Source organism: Somniosus microcephalus, unplaced genomic scaffold (assembly GCF_052327205.1).
Source record: "Somniosus microcephalus isolate GS21.2 unplaced genomic scaffold, FLI_Smic_1.0 unresolved_chr4, whole genome shotgun sequence".
NCBI lineage: Eukaryota > Metazoa > Chordata > Chondrichthyes > Squaliformes > Somniosidae > Somniosus > Somniosus microcephalus.
The window spans coordinates 54454007-54473623 of record NW_028225182.1 but is presented as its reverse complement, the minus strand read 5'-3'; the positions used below and the strand labels follow the sequence as shown (position 1 = coordinate 54473623).

Genomic DNA, 19617 nt, shown 5'->3' with positions numbered 1-19617 from the left:
CCTATTCTCCTGCTGAGGATGTTTTAATATAAAGCTGACTCGCGGAGACCGATTTAATAGCCTTCCTTTTAATCCACGCAGACTGCTGGGAATCACCTGAAGGGACTGCAGAGAGCGCTGAAGAATCCCGTCGGGAATGCCACCCTGCTAATGAACGAATTCGGCAAGCGGGCACGAAGGTTCGTGACTCCACCCCGGCGCCAGTGCCCAGTTCAAGCTCGTCACCAATTCTTCCTTTCGAACTTCACTTTCAAGTTCCGATGACCCTGTCCTATCAATTTTTGTCTGATTTACGGTCCTGTGACGTGCCTTGGAAGGCGCTGCATAAATGCTGCACCCTCCCATCCTAAGGGTAGCCATTCCCACCTCTGAATCAAAAGGTGCAGGGATACGAACCGCGCTCCCAACAGTCCCGGCGAGTGGGGACCGGAGCTCCGGCTCCCGATTCTGGGTGGACATCCAGCGGGATACTCTCGTCCGGTGGGTGTGGGTCACCCCCACCCCCCTCATTGTATGGTGTTCTGGGAGCCCATAAAACCCCTCCCGCCGTACAGGACTAACCCCCCCCCCCCCCCCCCCCGCCCCATATCGACCGGTGTAAAGATGGTCACGGCCACGGAAGGAGCGTTCACGTCGCGGCCTGTCAGACTGTTAATCAGCTCGTGAATCCTCCCACTACTTCACACTGCTCTCCAAGGGGAAGGCAGGAAGGTACAAAAACAATAAGTCCGCCACAATACCAGACTGTTAATCAACCCGCACATCCCCTCATTGCTCCAAGGGAAGAGCGGAAAGATATAAAAACAAGCAATAACCTGGTGTAGAGGTTTGTAGCAAGCAGAAGCTTAGCCCAGTCCTGTTCCTGTGCTGGGTCCATGGAGACGTGGAGGGTCCGGGTTAGGTCCATGGAGATGTGGAGGGGTCTGCGTTGGGTCCATGGAGATGTGGAGGGTCTGGGTTAGGTCCATGGAGATGTGGAGGGTCTGGGTTAGGTCCATGGAGACGAGGAAGGGTCTGGGTTAAGCCCATGGAGATGTGGAGGGTCTGCGTTAGGTCCATGGAGATGTGGAGGGGTCTGCGTTAGGTCCATGGAGATGTGGAGGGTCTGGGTTAGGTCCATGGAGATGTGGAGGGTCTGGGTTAGGTCCATGGAGACGAGGAAGGGTCTGGGTTAGGCCCATGGAGATGTGGAGGGTCTGGGTTAGGTCCATGGAGATGTGGAGGGGTCTGCGTTAGGTCCATGGAGATGTGGAGAGGTCTGGGTTAGGCCCATGGAGATGTGGAGGGTCTGCGTTAGGTCCATGGAGATGTGGAGGGGTCTGCGTTAGGTCCATGGAGATGTGGAGGGTCTAGGTTAGGTCCATGGAGATGTGGAGAGGTCTGGGTTAGGTCCATGGAGATGTGGAGGGTCTGGGTTAGGTCCATGGAGATGTGGACGGGTCTGGGTTAGGTCCATGGAGACGAGGAAGGGTCTGGGTTAGGCCCATGGAGATGTGGAGGGTCTGGGTTAGGTCCATGGAGATGTGGAGGGGTCTGCGTTAGGTCCATGGAGATGTGGAGAGGTCTGGGTTAGGTCCATGGAGATGTGGAGGGTCTGGGTTAGGTCCATGGAGATGTGGAGGGGTCTGGGTTAGGTCCATGGAGACGAGGAAGGGTCTGGGTTAGGTCCATGAAGATGTGGAGGGATCTGAGTTAGGTCCATGGAGATGTGCAGAGGTCTGGGTTAGGTTCATGGAGATGCGGAGGGTCTGTGTTGGGTCCATGGAGATGTGGAGAGGTCTCGGTTAGGTCCATGGAGATGTGGAGAGGTCTGGGTTAGGTCCACGGAGATGTGGAGGGTCTGTGTTGGGTCCATGGAGATGTGGAGGGTCTGGTTTAGGTCCATGGAGACGTGGAAGGGTCTGGGTTAGGCCCATGGAGATGTGGCGGGGGTCTGGGTTAGGTCCATGGAGATGTGGAGGGGGTCTGCGTTAGGTCCATGGAGATGTGGAGGGTCTGGGTTAGGTCTATGGAGATGTGGAGGGGGTCTGCGTTAGGTCCATGGAGATGTGGAGGGTCTGGGTTAGGTCCATGGAGATGTGGAAGGTTCTGGGTTAGGTCCATGGAGATGTGGAAGGGTCTGGGTTAGGTCCATGGAGACGTGGAGGGTCTGGGTTAGGTCCATGGAGATACGGAGAGGTCTGGGCTAGGTCCATGGAGAGGTCTGGGTTAGGTCCATGGAGACGTGGAGGGGTCTAGGTTAGGTCCATGGAGACGTGGAGGGGTCTGAGTTAGGTCCATGGAGATGTGGAGAGGTCTGGGTTAGGTCCACGGAGATGTGGAGGGTCTGTGTTGGGTCCATGGAGATGTGGAGGGTCTGGGTTAGGTCCGTGGAGACGTGGAAGGGTCTGGGTTCAAACTCCAGTCTGCATTGGGTTAGGTGATTCTGGCCTGGTTGACACTGAGGGAACTGCTGTTGGCTTCAATGCACACTGGTTAAGGGAGGGGAAAAAAATCAGCCAGGGTCCCCAAGCGGGATTTCTACCCAGTCTTCTTAGGCGGAACCGAGGATGACTTGCTTCCACATTAAAAACGAGTTTACAGGTGACTGATGAGTCCAATGCGGGACCTACAGTCTCTGTCACAGGTGGGGCAGACGGTGGTTGAAGGGGCGGGTGGGTGGGGTGCTTGAGTTGACGTGCGCTCCTTCTGCTGTTTGCGCTTGGCTTCCGCTTGCTCCCGGCGAAGAGACTCAGTGTTCGGCAGCTTCCCGGATGCTTCTCCTCCACTTTGTGCGGTCTTGGGCCAGGGATTCCCAGGTGTCGGTGGGGATGTTACACTTTTTCAAGGAGGCTTTGAGGGTGTCCTTGAAGCGTTTCCTCTGCCCACCTGGGGCTCTCTTGCTGTGCCGGAGCTCCGAGTAGAGCGCTTGTTTTGGGAGTCTTGTATCAGGCATGCGGATGATGTGACCCGTCCATCAGTGGCCCCCCCTTGCTGGAAAGCACACCTGTTGGGCAAGGGTGGATCTGGTTTGGCTCTGACACCCCCTCATGATCAAACAGCTCATAATATCCACTCCCTGGACTTGATGAGTGGCGCTAGAGTGTGACTGGTACCTGACATGGGTGAGTGCTTCAGCAGAGGAGGAGGGGAAAGAAGTGGACCATACGGCACACAGATGTTAGCATTCTGGGGTGAAGTGTGAATGTGAATCCTGCAGTACCTGCGCAGTTCTGTGTTCCTTCCTACCTAAAGTATAAGAGTAAAGACGTCTTACTACAATTATACAGGGCCCTGGTGAGACCACACCTGGAGTATTGTGTACAGTTTTGGTCTCCTTACCTAAGGAAGGATATACTTGCCATAGAGGGCAGTTAAGAGGGCAAATGGTATGTTGGCCTTCATAGCGAGAGGGTTCGAGTACAGGAGCAAGGATGTCTTGCTGCAGTTGTACAGGGCCTTGGTGAGACCACACCTTGAGTATTGTGTGCAGTTTTGGCCGCCTTATCTGAGGAAGGATGTTCTTGCCATGGAGGGAGTGCAGCGAAGATTCACCAGACTGATACCTGGGATGGCAGGAATGACGTATGAGGGGAGATTGGGTCGATTGGGCTTATACTCGCTGGAGTTTAGAAGAGAGGGGATCTCACTGAAACTTATAAAATTCTAACAGGACTAGACAGACTAGATGCAGGAAGGATATTCCCGATGGCCGGGGAGTCCAGAACCAGGGGTCACAGTCTAAGGATAAGGGGTAAGCCATTTAGGACAGAGATGAGGAGGAATTTCTTCACCCAGAGAGTGGTGAACCTGTGGAACTCTCTACCACAGAAGGCAGTAGAGGCCAATTCATTAAATATATTCAAGAAGGAGTTAGATATATTTCTTAAGGCTAAAGGGATCAAGGGATATGGGGAGAAGGCAGGGACAGGGTACTGAATTTGGATGATCAGCCATGCTCGCATTAAATGGCGGAGCAGGCTCGAGGGACCGAATGGCCGACTCCTGCTCCTATCTTCTATGTTTCTGTGAGGTGGAAGATCAGCCATGAGGGGGAATGGCCCAAGGGGGAATGGCCTCCTCCTGCTCCTATTTCTTATGTTCTAAACCGATCTCCCTTTGTGTCCGGTGTTGTTGCAGGAAGGCTGGTCTGAGTACAGGCATCACGCTGAGCGACGTTGTACATCCGGAGCTGCAGCAGAGCGGTGAGCTGGTAAGTGCGTTACTGATGCTGTTTGTCGAGACTCTGCTGTCGCACAGGCTGAGGTCAGCTCACTCGCACAGAGTGACTCAGTTCTGCACTGTCTGAACCCAGAGCCAACAGGGGTTCTCGATCCGGGGAAAACAAACGGTTTTATTTAGGATTTAATCCTCTGAGAAAAAGCAGAACCAGCCCAAGGGTTGGTGGAGCATTGTTACACATTACTGTGTGTCAGGGATGAAAAAGAGAGAGACTCATTTCACCACCTCGGGACGTCCCAAAGCGCTACACAGCCAATGAAGTACGTTTTAAAGTGTAGTCGCTGTTGTAATGTAGAAAACGCGGCAGCCAATTTGGGCACAGCAAGCTCCCACAAACAGCAGTGAGTTAATGACCAGTTAATCTGTTGGTTGAGGGATAAATATTGCCCCAGGACACTGGGGGGAACTCCCCTGCTCTTCTTTCAAGTAGTGTCATGGGATCGTTTACGTCCACCTGAGAGGGAAAACGGGGCCTCAGTTTAACGTCTCATCCGAAAGACGGCACCTCCGACAGTGCGGCGCTCCCTCGGTACTGCCCCTCCGACAGTGCGGCGCTCCCTCGGTACTGCCCCTCCGACAGTGCGGCGCTCCCTCGGTACTGCCCCTCCGACAGTGCGGCGCTCCCTCGGTACTGCCCCTCCGACAGTGCGGCGCTCCCTCGGTACTGCCCCTCCGAGAGTGCGGCGCTCCCTTAGTGTTGACCCTCCGACAGTGGGGCGCTCTCTCAGTACTGCCCCTCCGACAGTGCGGCGCTCCCTCAGTACTGCCCCTCCGACAGTGCGGCGCTCCCTCAGTACTGCCCCTGCGACAGTGCGGCGCTCCCTCAGTACTGCCCCTGCGACAGTGCGGCGCTCCCTCAGTACTGCCCCTGCGACAGTGCGGCGCTCCCTCAGTACTGCCCCTGCGACAGTGCGGCGCTCCCTCAGTACTGCCCCTGCGACAGTGCGGCGCTCCCTCAGTACTGCCCCTGCGACAGTGCGGCGCTCCCTCAGTACTGCCCCTGCGACAGTGCGGCGCTCCCTCAGTACTGCCCCTGCGACAGTGCGGCGCTCCCTCAGTACTGCCCCTGCGACAGTGCGGCGCTCCCTCAGTACTGCCCCTGCGACAGTGCGGCGCTCCCTCAGTACTGCCCCTGCGACAGTGCGGCGCTCCCTCAGTACTGCCCCTGCGACAGTGCGGCGCTCCCTCAGTACTGCCCCTCCGACAGTGCGGCGCTCCCTCAGTACTGCCCCTCCGACAGTGCGGCGCTCCCTCAGTACTGCCCCTCCGACAGTGCGGCGCTCCCTCAGTACTGCCCCTCCGACAGTGCGGCGCTCCCTCAGTACTGCCCCTCCGACAGTGCGGCGCTCCCTTAGTGTTGACCCTCCGACAGTGGGGCGCTCCCTCAGTACTGCCCCTGCGACAGTGCGGCGCTCCCTCGGTACTGCACTGGGAGTGTCAGCCTGGATTTTGTGCTTGAGTCCCTGGAGTGGGACTCGGACCCACAATGTTCCGTCTCAGAGACGAGCGAGTGCTGCTCACTGAACCATGGCTAAATTACTTTCTGAATTACTCTTATTTGTGGAATGATGGTTCCTTAAAAATTAAAGTGTGACTTTTTGCAGTGGGGCGGGGAGTTGAACTGAATTCTGAAATGAGTAGCAAATTCTTAATTTAACACATCAAAGTTTCCTCTTTTGAAGCAAAAATCACCAGTGAAACATATTAGGTGCCTGGTGAGAACTTTGCTCAAGTCTTTCCACTGTTAATTTTAATATAGGTCAGAGTTTATTGCTGTTAATTTCTGATACTAACACATCACTTGAGTCAGTTTCTCTTGGCCCACCGCCATCTAATTCAGTACCACTAGTTTTAACTAATTACTGTAGTTTCCGGGGTCGGGGAGGGGGACAGTCCTGCCCGTTCCCCTCAACTAATTTGACTTTTCAAGAAACATAAAAAGTGATATTTTAATTTGACTCAACTGGTGTCTTCTTCGAGTCAGATGGTGTGCGGAAGGTCATGGTTCGAAGGAGAATGGCAGTGTGCTTCCTGACATCACCCCTGAACGGCCTGGCTCTCATTTTAAGGTTCTGCCCCCTTGTTCTGGACTCCCCCCACCAGAGGAAATAGTTTCTCTCTCTCCACCCGATCAACTCCTTTTTAATCATCTTCAACACCTCGATTAGATCGCCCCTTAATCTTCTAAACTCGAGGGAACACAAGCCCAGTCTGTGCAACCTGGCCTCGGAATTTAACCCTTTTAGCCCCGGGTATCATTCTGGTGAATCTGCGCTGCTCCCCCTCCAAGGCCGAGATATCCTTCCTGAGGGGCGGGGCCCAGGACTGAACCCGGTCACTCCAGGTGGGGTCTGACCCAGGCTCTGTACACCTGAAGCCTCCCTTCCTCCCCTTGGTATTCCAGACCCTCTCGCGATAAAGGCCAACGTTCCATTCGCCTGTTTAATGATATTTTTGGTCAGTAGCTCCTGGGACTAGTCTGAAGTTGGCCTCTCCCTCCCCTCTCCACCTTTCTCATGGATCAATGCCAAGCTTTCATCTATGAAGGCAAGGGCAGAGGTGAGCTTCCAAATCCTCACCACTGGCCCACCGCCATCTAGGCACCAGGACAGCACGTCACTGGCCTGTGGGACTGACTGACTCTTCAAAATCTGAAATGTGTAGACATTCACCACCCTCTGAGTGAAGAAATTCCTCCTCATCTCAGTCCTAAATGGCCGACCCCTTATCCTGAGACTGTGACCCCTGGTTCTAGACTCTCCAGCCAGGGGGAAACAACCTCTCAGCATCGACCCTGTCAATTCCCCTCAGAATCTTGTATGTTTCAATGAGATCACCTCTCATTCTTCTAAACTCCAGAGAGTATCGGCCCATTCTACACAATCTCTCCTCATAGGACAGCCCCCTCACCCCAGGAATTAATCTAGTGAACCTTTGTTGCACCGCCTCCAAGGCAAGTATATCTTTCCTCAGATCAGGAGACCAAAACTGTGCCCAGTACTCCAGGTGTGGTCTCACCAAGGCCCTGTACAATTGTAGTAAGACTTCCTTACTCTTATACTCCAACCCCTTTGCAATAAAGGCCAACATGCTATTTGCCTTCCTAATTGCTTGCAATAGTTAGATTGTGCATGGTGGAGGGAAAACCTACTTCATAACACAACAATCGAATGGAGAAAGAGTCACTACTGTGTGGGGTGCAACAGAACGGCAATACCTTGAAGAATAGTGAATGCAATGGGACTATTTTTAGAGATGTATTTAGAGATACAGGCTGAGCGTCCAAAATCCAGATTTCCACAATCCGGGCTGTTCTGGAATCCGGATTCCGGGACGATTGGTGGCGGGGTCGTCCGGAATCCGGAACTCCGGATTTTGGACGCTCAACCTGTACTTCAAAAAGCTTTTGGCCCAGAAATTCGGGTCGGGGGCTTCCCGCGGGTGCAAGCCCCCAACCTGCACTTACCTAGCGCGCCGGCCGTTGAGCTGTGGGCCCGCGTGGGATTCCGATCCTGGGCCTCCTCCAACTGCCGGCGCGCAGTGCTTGCGTATCCCAGGGGCGCAGTTAGTTCGTAGCGTCCCCTGGGATCACGTGGGCCATGGAGAGCCAATCGGAGCAGGGAATCTGTATTCATAGATTTGACAGGAAGAGCTGTCAAAACTATAAATAGAGATCGGCCCCAAAACCTAAGTAAAACTTCAAATACATTTTTTTTTTTAAATCACATTTTTAAAATAACTAAATTACATAAATTAACTAAAACAAAAATTTAAATTTTTGAAAAAATTAATTGAAGTTTTTAACGGGGCTAAACTTACGTTTCTTTAAAGCATTTTAAAATGATAAACCTGTGGAAAAAATGTTTTAATTTTACTTAATTAACCTCTCACCTTGTTAAAAGCAGGCCTTGCGGCTGCTTTTTTCACGCGCAGCTGCTGGGGACTTACCCTCCCGGAGAAAGCTGTAAAAAAAAAAGTGTAAGTTCCAGGCGTAAGCACTGCCCCTCCGGCGCACGCGTTCAACCTGTGAACCCCTTCCTTCAGAGGAACGGAAGTCCCGGTTTCCAGCGCAGTGCATGCATGAAACCGACACTTTCGTTGGTCCTACGGGTGAGTACCCAGTGGGGACCCGAATTTCTGGCCCATTAATTTTTTTTTTTAAATCCGATGAAAAATGCGAGTGATGCAATGAAACTTTAGTGTTGTGTTTTATCCTCCTTAATCCGCCCAGCTCCACTAAGTGTTCCTGCCAGGCTGCGGCCACGGCACCACGTCGCCCTGGTGGCCTAGTGTGGGCCATCGGATGCTCTGCCGAGCTGGCAGCGTCCCTCCCCTTTAACAGAAGGGGCGGGGGTGGAGAAACGTGTCGACGCTACGCGGGAGCGGCCCAGGCATTTCCGGACTTCGGAACATGTTTCTGATGTCCGAAGTCCGGAAACGCCCGAGCCCAGGTTGCGATATTTTCGGGCATCGGAAACACGTTCCGAAGTCCAGAAAACCGGCTCGGCCTCGGTCCCGAGGTTGCCGGATTCAGAACGCTCAACCTGTAATAATAAATATAATTGAAAAGGTTCATCTGGATCACTATTTCAACTCAAACCATGGCCGCAGAAGTAGGAGACGCCATCTTAAACCTGTAAAGGGCAAGTTCAGGGCGCGCGCGCGCACACACACACACACACAACACAACACACACACACACACACACACACACACACACACACACACACACACACACACATATTAATACAGGGACTGGCCTTGTTGGACCGGCTCGCCTCCTATCTCGCTCCTCCTTCAAGACGCTCCTTAAAACCTCCCTCTTTGACCGAGCTTTTGGCCTCCTGTCCTAATATCTCCTCATGTGGCCCGGTGCCAAATCTTAGATTGACGCTCCTGTGAAGCGCCTCGGGACGTTTTACGACGTTAAAAGGCGCTGGATAGATGCAAATTCTTGGTAGGGTAGCGGAGGCAGCCCTCGAGAAGGATGCTAGCTGCCGTGATGGGTCCTTTTCTAGGGAAAGGATGAGCTGGTTGGTCTGACTGGGCTCCTTCGCCTCTTGTGACGTTCTGCTGCGGATGTAAGAATTAGTAAAAGTCAAGCATCCGGCGCAGGTTTAGACCTGCATGATCAAAACGGTCACTGAACCTCAACCGAGAGATGCGGAGAGACCAGGACTGTGCTTGAGGAGGGCCACGCGAGAGCTATTCATGCCCTGGATTGCTGGGGATGGATGGGAACCAGGATAGCGAGTCTTGGAAATGACAGTCGGAAAAGACTCGGCCATAATTATTGGAGCGCCTGAAGGGCGTGTCCAAACGCCAGACAGGTGTGCACCACAGCTGGGAGAGAGAAAAGAAAGGCGAATGGGCGGGTAATAAATTGGCAGAAACATCGAAGACAGGAGCAGGAGTCGGCCATTCGGCCCCTCGAGCCTGCTCCACCATTCAATGAGATCATGGCTGATCGTCCAAATTCAGTACCCCGTCCCTGCCTTCTCCCCATATCCCTTGATCCCTTTAGCCTTAAGAAATATATCTAACTCCTTCTTGAATATATTTAATGAATTGGCCTCCACTGCCTTCTGTGGTAGAGAATTCCACAGGTTCACCACTCTCTGGGTGAAGAAATTCCTCCTCATCTCTGTCCTAAATGGCTTACCCCTTAGACTGTGACCCCTGGTTCTGGACTCCCCCGCCATCGGGAACATCCTTCCTGCATCTAGTCTGTCTAGTCCTGTTAGAATTTTATAAGTTTCAATGAGATCACCTCTCATTCTTCTAAATTCCAGCGAATATAAGCCCAATCAACCCAATCTCTCCTCATACGTCATTCCTGCCATCCCAGGTATCAGTCTGGTGAATCTTCGTTGCACTCCCTCCATGGCAAGAACATCCTTCCTCAGATAAGGTGACCAAAACTGCACACAATACTCCAGGTGTGGTCTCACCAAGGCCCTGTACAACTGCAGCAAGACATCCTTGTTCCTGTACTCAAACCCTCTCGCTACGAAGGCCAACATACCATTTGCCTTCTCAACCGCCTGCTGCACCTGCATACTTACCTTCAGCGACTGGTGCACAAGGACACCCAGGTCTCGTTGCACTTCCCCTTCTCCCAATCTATTGCCGTTCAGAGAATAATCTGCCTTCCTGTTTTTGCCACCAAAGAAAAAGGGGGAGGTGCAGCCAAGGAGGAGTTTGGGAAAGGGTCTCCTCCCTGTACATGGAGATGGAGGGGGCGCTGTATGTATAGCTGACACGTCCCTACGGGGAACAAGCATTCCATTGTACTTGTTACATATGGCAAATAAATCTAATCTGAATCTAATACAGACCCTCCACACTGGCTGGGACCTATTCCAAAGTGCCGATTAACCAGAATGTTAACCAGGGCTCCCAAGGGTTAAATTAGGAGGAGAGATTACACAATTTAGGCTTGTAGTCCCTGGAATATAGAAGGTTTAAGGGGTGATTTAATTGAGGTTGTTAGGATCTTGAAAGGTAGGTGGAGAGAGAGTTTTTCCACAGGGGGCGGGGTGGGGGGGGGGGGGGAGTCGAGGAGAAGGGGACATGACCTTAAAGTCAGAGCCCGGCTGTTCAGGAGAGAAGTTGGGAAACACTTCTTCACACAAAGGGTGGTCGAAGTGAGGAACTCTCTCCCACACAGAGCAGTAGATGCTCGCTCAATTAATAACTTTAAATCTGGGATCGATACATTTTTGTCAACCAAGGGTATGAAAAAATATGGAGCCAAGGCGGGTGGATGGAGTTAGGATACAGATCATCATGATCTCATTGAATGGCGGTACAGGCTCGAGGGGCTGAATGGCCTCCTCCTGCTCCTAAGAACAGAAGAATTGGGAGCAGGAGTCGGCCATAGGGCCCCTCGAGCCATTCAATAAGGTCATGGCTGATCTTCGACCTCAGCTCCACTTTCCTGCCCGATCCCCCTCTCCCTTGACTCCCCGAGAGTCCAACAATCTATCGATCTCAGCCTTGAATATACTCAACGTGCTCTTGATTGACTCGCCTGACATTACAAAAAGTCTCCTTTAGGGTGACGGTGGCTGTGTTTGTCTTGCAGGCGGTGAAAGCAATTGAAAAGTTTGGTGCTTGCACAGAAGACCTGCTCTTGAAGTACGGGAAGAGAATTGTAGGTGAGTGCGCTTGTTAAAGGGAAAGGTTTGGAATTGCACAGTCGTTCTGTGTGAATGTCAAAGATGGGTTAATGTTGCGGCTGGAGCTCCTTCCGCGAGGTTTCCTTTTTTTATCTTGGCTTCGGATGTCGTGAGCCCCTTAATCCAGGCCGGCACCGCAGTACCGAGGAAGAGCCACACTGCGGGGAGTGGCGTCTTTCGGAGGAGACGTCATCTCATAGAAGAGAGGAGCAGGAGTAGGCCATTCGGCCCCTCGAGCCTGCTCCGCCATTTAATGAGATCATGGCTGATCATCCAAATTCAGTACCCTGACCCTGTCCCTGCCTTCTCCCCATATCCCTTGATCCCTTTAGCCTTAAGAAATATATCTTGACTATATTTAATGAACTGGCCTCTACTGCCTTCTGTGGTAGAGAATTCCACAGGTTCACCACTCTCTGGGTGAAGAAATTCCTCCTCATCTCTGTCCTAAATGGCTTACCCCTTATCCTTAGACTGTGACCCCTGGTTCTGGACTCCCCCGCCATCGGGAACATCCTTCCTGCATTTAGTCTGTCTAGTCCTGTTAGAATTTTATAAGTTTCAATGAGATTCCCCTCTCATTCTTCTAAACTCCAGCGAGTATAAGCCCAATCGACCCAATCTCTCTTCATACGTCATTCCTGCCATCCCAGGTATCAGTCTGGTGAATCTTCGCTGCACTCCCTCCATGGCAAGAACATCCTTCCTCAGATAAGGCGACCAAAACTGCACACAATACTCAAGGTGTGGTCTCACCAAGGCCCTGTACAACTGCAGCAAGACATCCTTGCTCCTGTACTCGAATCCCGTCAAGCCCAGTCCACCAACGTTGCCTGGAATTGTTATTTTGGGCCTGCGCGGCCCACTTCTTTCAATTTAAAAGCCGGCTGCACAGGTTCCGAGAGCGCTCGGCCTCCGTGCGGCTCAAAGGCAACATTGCTGTCCACCCGCTCAAGTAGGCGAGAAAGATCCCACGGCGGTATCGGAAGAGCAGGGGGACTTCTCCCCGGAGTCCTGGGCCAGCGTTCCTCCCTCCACCAACAACACCAAAAGCAGATCAACTGGTCATTTGTCTCATTGCTGTTTGTGGAATCTTGCTGTGCGCAAATTGACTGCTGCGTTTCCTACACTACAACTTCAGAAGTAATTCATGGGCTGTGGAAATATTTTGAGATGGTCTGTGTGATAAAGCGTCATATAAAAGCAAATTCTTTAGTTTGTTAATAAGTTATAGTGATGAATGGCCCACTGAACAAGAACGATATGTATTTATATAGCGCCTTTAACGTAGTAAAACATCCCAAGGCGCTTCTCAGGAGCAATTATCAGACAAAATTTGACAACAAACCACATGAGGTATTCGGACAGGCGACCAAAAGCTTGGTCAAAGAGGGAGGTTTTAAGGAGCGTTTTAAAGGAGGAGAGAGAGGCGGAGAGGTTTAGGGAGGGAATTCCAGAGCTCGGGGCCCAGGCAGCTGAAGGCACGGCCGCCAATGGTGGAGTGATTAAAATCGGGGGGGATGCTCAAGAGGCCAGAATTAGAGGAGCGCAGAGATCTCGGAGGGTTGTGCGGCTGGAGGAGGTTACAGAGATGGGGGGGAGGGCCGAGACATGGAAGGATTTGAAAACAAGCATGGGAATTTTTAAATCAAGCTGTTGCTTAACCGGGAGCCAATGTAGGTCAGCGAGCGCAGGGGGTGATGGGTGAACGGGACTTGGTGCGAGTTCGGACACAAATAATCTGATTACTCACCCTCAGTACTGCCCCTCCGACAGTGCGGCGCTCCCTCAGTACTGCCCCTCCGACAGTGCGGCCCTCCCTCAGTACTGCCCCTCCGACAGTGCAACGCTCCCTCAGTACTGCCCCTCCGACAGTGCAACTCTCCCTCAGTACTGCCCCTCCGACAATGCAGTGCTCCCTCGGTACTGCCCCTCCAACAGTGCAGCGCTCCCTCGGTACTGCCCCTCCGACAGTGCGGCGCTCCCTCGGTACTGCCCCTCCGACAGTGCGGCGCTCCCTCGGTACTGCCCCTCCGACAGTGCGGCGCTCCCTCAGTACTGCCCCTCCGACAGTGCGGAGCCCCCTCAGTACTGCCCCTCTGACAGTGCAGCACTCCCTCAGTACTGCCCCTCCGACAGTGCGGCGCTCCCTCAGTACTGCCCCTCCGACAGTGCGGCGCTCCCTCGGTACTGCCCCTCCGACAGTGCGGCGCTCCCTCAGTACTGCCCCTCCGACAGTGCGGAGCCCCCTCAGTACTGCCCCTCTGACAGTGCAGCACTCCCTCAGTACTGACCCTCCGACAGTGCGGCGCTCCCTCAGTACAGCCCCTCTGACAGTGCGGCGCTCCCTCAGTAATGCCCCTCCGACAGTGCAGCGCTCCCTCAGTACTGCCCCTCCGACTGTGCAGCGCTCCCTCGGTACCGCACTGGGAGTGTAGGCCTGGATTACGTGCTCAAGTTTGTGGTGTGCGGCTCGGACCCACGACCTTTTAGCTCAGCAGCAAGAATGCCACCAACTGAACGAGATTGGCTCCACCTTCTCCTCCGGGGTCAGGGATTGATGCCTCTCGAGCACCCTTACAGCTCCTAACACTCTGTTGCTTTGTATGTTTTGCAGATGAACAGTTCCTGCTGAAGAGGGTGGCAGACAGTGCAATCGATGTATACGCCATGGTGGTTGTTCTATCACGGTAAGGATGCGGCAGTGGGGATCCACTCCTTGCGCATGTTCTCCCCTCCCTTTTGAAGGTGTCCTCTTTTTAGTGTGGTACAATTCCACGTAGCATTTTCAGCTATTGCAGTATCCAACGGGCGGGGAGAAATTAAGTTTGATGTTTACTTTGTTGATGAAAATCCATTGGAAAAACGTCAATGCTGAGCATCTCCACATCAGGGGATGTGGAAAAACTGGGCTGCTGTATTTATCATACAATCAACAACAACTTGTATTTATATAGCGCCTTTAACGTAATAAAACGTCCCAAGGCGCTTCACAGGAGCGATTATCAAACAAAATTTGACACCGAGCCACATAAGGAGATATTAGGACAGGTGACCATAAGCTTGGTCAAAGAGGTCGGTTTTAAGGAGCGACTTAAAGGAGGAGAGAGAGAGGCGGAGAGGTTTAGGGAGGGAATTCCAGAGCTCGGGGCCCAGGCAGCTGAAGGCACGGCCGCCAATGGTGGAGCGATGGAAATCAGGGGGATGAGCGAGAGGCCAGAATTGGAGGAACGCAGAGATCTTGGAGGGTTGTAGGGGCTGGAGGAGGTTACAGAGATAGGGAGGGTTGTAGGGGCTGGAGGAGGTTACAGAGATAGGGAGGGGTGTAGGGGCTGGAGGCGGTTACAGAGATAGGAAGGGTTGTAGGGCTGGAGGGGGTTACAGAGATAGGGAGGGTTGTAGGGGCTGGAGGAGGTTACAGAGATAGGGAGGGTTGTAGGAGCTGGAGGAGGTTACAGAGATAGGGAGGGTTGTAGGGGCTGGAGGAGGTTACAGAGATAGGGAGGGTTGTAGGGGCTGGAGGAGGTTACAGAGATGGGGAGGGTTGTAGGGGCTGGAGGAGGTTACAGAGATAGGGAGGGTTGTGGGGCTGGAGGAGGTTACAGAGATAGGGAGGGTTGTAGGGCTGGAGGAGGTTACAGAGATCTTGGAGGGTTGTAGGGGCTGGAGGAGGTTACAGAGATAGGGAGGGTTGTAGGGGCTGGAGGAGGTTACAGAGATAGGGAGGGTTGTAGGGCTGGAGGAGGTTACAGAGACGGAGGGTTGTAGGGGGCTGGAGGAGGTTACAGAGATAGGGAGGGTTGTAGGGGCTGGAGGAGGTTACAGAGATGGGGAGGGTTGTAGGGGCTGGAGGAGGTTACAGAGATAGGGAGGGTTGTGGGGCTGGAGGAGGTTACAGAGATAGGGAGGGTTGTGGGGCTGGAGGAGGTTACAGAGATCTTGGAGGGTTGTAGGGGCTGGAGGAGGTTACAGAGATGGGGAGGGTTGTAGGAGCTGGAGGAGGTTACAGAGATAGGGAGTGTTGTAGGGCTGGAAGAGATTACAGAGATAGGGAGGGTTGTGGGGCTGGAGGAGGTTACAGAGATAGGGAGGGTTGTGGGGCTGGAGGAGGTTACAGAGATCTTGGAGGGTTGTAGGGGCTGGAGGAGGTTACAGAGATAGGGAGGGTTGTAGGAGCTGGAGGAGGTTACAGAGATAGGGAGGGTTGTAGGAGCTGGAGGAGGTTACAGAGATAGGGAGGGTTGTAGGGCTGGAAGAGATTACAGAGATAGGGAGGGTTGTAGGGCTGAAGGAGGTTACAGAGATCTTGGAGGGTTGTAGGGCTGGAGGAGGTTACAGAGATAGGAAGGGTTGTAGGGCTGGAAGAGATTACAGAGATAGGGAGGGTTGTAGGGGCTGGAGGAGGTTACAGAGATAGGGAGGGTTGTAGGGCTGGAGGAGGTTACAGAGATAGGGTTGTAGGGCTGGAGGGGGTTACAGAGATAGGGTTGTAGGGGCTGGAGGAGGTTACAGAGATAGGGAGGGCTGTAGGGCTGGAGGAGGTTACAGAGATCTTGGAGGGTTGTACGGCTGGAAGAGATTACAGAGATAGGGAGGGGCGAGGGCCGTGGAGGGGATTTGATAACAAGGATGAGAATTCTAAAATCAAAAGTGTTGCTTAACTGAGGGCCAGTGTCGGTCAGCGAGCACAGGGATGATGGGTGAACGGGACTCGGTATGAGTTAGGATACAGGCAGCAGAGTATTGGATGACCTCAAATTTACAGCACAGGAGGAGGCCATTCGGCCCATTGTGCCTGTGCCGGCTCTTTGAACGAGCTCTCCAATTAGTCCCACTCCCCCCTGCTCTTTCCCTATAGCCCTGCTAATTTCTCCTTATTTAAGTAGAGCTCCATGATTTTATTTTAAATGTGTTTTCTGGATGTAGATGATGATGGCAAGACATTCCAAGATATTAAGGGGAACAGATAGGGTAGAGAGAGAGAAACTATTCCCGCTGTTTGGGGATTCTAGGACTAGGGGGCAGAGTCTAAAAATTAGAGCCAGAACTTTCAGGAGTGAAATTAGGAAACACTTCTACACACAAAGGATGGTAGAAGTTTGGAACTCTCTTCCGCAAACAGCAATTGATGCTGGGTCAATTGTTAATTTTAAATCTGAGATTGATGGATTTCTGTTAACCAAAGGGATTAAGGGATATGGGCCAAAGGCAGGTAGATGGAGTTAAGTCGCAGAGCAGCCATGATCTCATTGAATGGCGAAACAGGTTCGAGGGGCTGAATGGCCTACTCCTGTTCCTGTGTTCCTCAGACCACATTTATTGACGTACTTACAAGTAGGCTACTCCCTAGTTGCTAGTTCAGAGGATATGACGGGGTCAGCCTAGATTTTTGTGCCCAAGTCTCTGGAGTGGGTCTTGAACTTTCTGACCCAGAATTCCGTTTAACAAATTGCCCTGATGGGATTTGAACTCGCGACGTCTGGGTCTAGCGCCGTCGCCACTATACTGCTGTGTCCAGTGTATTTCAAGAACCAGATTATAGGTGCCTGGTTTACATTTCAGAAACTCCTGGGCATGCTGGCCAATACGACTAGGCCATGGGGGCGTTGACCGCCCGGGGGGGGGGGCCAGTGGTCATGTGCGCGAGGACGTGATGTGGGTCAGTAGGTCACACGACCAATTCTCGCCCGTATTCAGGGTGCCCGGCACTGCCGGTGGTACCATATCCCAGTGAGAATCAGCACCTTCATGGGAAGATTCTAGGTTTTTTTTTTTTTACACGCTCTCTAACCCTGCTTTGTGTCAGCTATGGTGTTGCTCTCCCCTCTGAGTCGGCAGGTTGTGGGGCCGAGTCCCACTCCAGAGACTTGAGCCCATAATCCAGGCTGACACTCCCAGTGTAGTACTGAGGGAGAGCTGCACTGTCAGAGGGGCAGTACTGCGGGAGAGCTGCACTGTCGGAGGGGCAGTACTGAGGGAGAGCTGCACTGTCGGAGGGGCAGTACTGAGGGAGAGCTGCACTGTCAGAGGGGCAGTACTGAGGGAGCGCCGCACTGTCGGAGGGTCAGTACTGAGTGAGCGCTGCACTGTCGGAGGGGCAGTACTGAGGGAGCGCTACGCTGTCAGTGGGGCAGTACTGAGGGAGAGCTGCACTGTCGGAGGGGCAGTACTGAGGGAGAGCTGCACTGTCGGAGGGGCAGTACTGAGGGAGAGCTGCACTGTCGGAGGGGCAGTACTGAGGGAGAGCTGCACTGTCGGAGGGGCAGTACTGAGGGAGAGCTGCACTGTCGGAGGGGCAGTACTGAGGGAGAGCTGCACTGTCGGAGGGGCAGTACTGAGGGAGCGCCGCACTGTCGGAGGGTCAGTACTGAGTGAGCGCTGCACTGTCGGAGGGGCAGTACTGAGGGAGCGCTACGCTGTCAGTGGGGCAGTACTGAGGGAGAGCTGCACTGTCGGAGGGGCAGTACTGAGGGAGCACCGCACTGTCGGAGGGGCAGTACTGAGGGAGAGCTGCACTGTTGGAGGGGCGGTACTGAGGGAGCGCCACACTGTCGGAGGGGCAGTACTGTGGGAGTGCTGCACTGATAAAGAAAGGGAAAATGGAATATGAGCACAAACTAGCGAAAAATATAAAAACAGATTGTAAAAGCTTTTATAGGTATGTGAAAAGGAAAAGACTGGCGAAGGTAAATGTAGGTCCTTTACATTCAGAGACGGGAGAATTTATAATGGGGAATGAGGAAATGGCAGAGAAATTAAATAAATACTTTGTTTCTGTCTTCACGGAGGAAGACACAAAAAACCTCCCAGAAATACAAGAAAACCAAGGGTGTGGCGAGAATGAGGAACTTAAAGAAATTATTATTAGTAAAAAAACAATACTAGCAAAATGAATGGGACTAAAAGTCGATAAATCCCAAGGACCGGATGACCTGCATCCTAGAGTTTTGAAAGAGGTGGCCATTGGGATAGTGGACGCATTGGTTGTCATCTTCCAAAATTCTATAGATTCTGGAACGGTTCCTGAAGATTGGAGGATAGCAAATGTAACCCCGCTATTTAAGAAAGGAGGGAGAGAGAAAACGGGGAACTACAGACCTGTTAGCCTCACATCAGTAGTTGGGAAAATGCTGGAATCTATTATAAAGGATGCAATAACTGGGCGCTTAGAAACTAATAGTAAGATTGGGCAGAGTCAACATGGATTTATGAAAGGGAAATCCTGTTTATCAAACCTATTGGAGTTCTTTGAGGATGTAACTAGTGGAGTAGACAAAGGGAAACTGGTAGATGTGGTGTATCTGGATTTTCAGAAGGCCTTCGATAAGGTCCCACACAAGAGGTTGGTGAACAAAATTAGGACACATGGAATTGGGGGTAATATACTAGCATGGATTGAGAATTGGTTAACAGACAGAAAACAAAGAGTAGGGATAAACGGGTCTTTTTCAGGGTGGCAGGCTGTGACTAGTGAGGTACCGCAAGGATCGCTGCTTGGGCCCCAGCTATTCACAATCTATATCAATGATTTGGATGAGGGGACTAAATGTAACATTTCCAAATTTGCTGATGACACAAAGCTAGGTGGCAGTGTCAGTTGTAAAGTGGCTTCAAGGGGATTTCAACAGGCTCAGTGAGTGGGCGAGAACATGGTAGATGGAATATAATGTGGATAAATGTGAAGTTATCCACTTTGGTAGAAAATACAGAAAGGCAGAGTATTTCCTAAATGGTGAAAGATTGGGGAATACAGATGCTCAAAGGGACCTGGGTGTCCTTGTACATGAGTCACTGAAAGTGAATGTGCAGGTGCAGCAAGCCATTAGGAAGGCAAATAGTATGCTAGCCTTCATTACAAGAAGATTTGAGTACAGGAGTAAAGAAGTCTTACTCCAATTATATAGGGCCTTGGTGAGACCACATCTGGAGTACTGTGTACAATTTTGGTCTCCTTACCTAAGGAAGGATATACTTGCCATAGAGGGAGTGCAACGAAGGTTCACGAGATTGATTCCTGGGATGGCGGAACAGTCGTATGAGAAGAGATTGAGTAAACTAGGCCTGTATTCTCTTGAATTCAGAAGAATGAGAGGGGATCTCATTGAAGCATACAAAATTATTACAGGGCTTGATAGGGTGGATGCTGGGAGAATGTTTCCCTTGGCTGGGGAGTCTAGAACCAGGGGCCACAGCCTCAGGATAAAGGGTAGGCCAT

The 19617-nt window shown here is 52.3% G+C and overlaps 1 protein-coding gene across 1 annotated transcript in view; it reads left to right on the top strand.

Annotated features, from left to right (window-relative positions):
• acadvl (acyl-CoA dehydrogenase very long chain) overlaps positions 1-19617 on the top strand; it is a 99071-nt gene that overhangs the window by 69893 nt on the left and 9561 nt on the right. Inside the window, exons 15-18 of the mRNA XM_085977589.1 lie at positions 82-179; positions 4120-4192; positions 11309-11381; positions 14020-14092. Coding sequence (XP_085833715.1) covers positions 82-179; positions 4120-4192; positions 11309-11381; positions 14020-14092 — 317 coding nt within the window. The remainder of the gene's footprint in view (positions 1-81; positions 180-4119; positions 4193-11308; positions 11382-14019; positions 14093-19617) is intronic.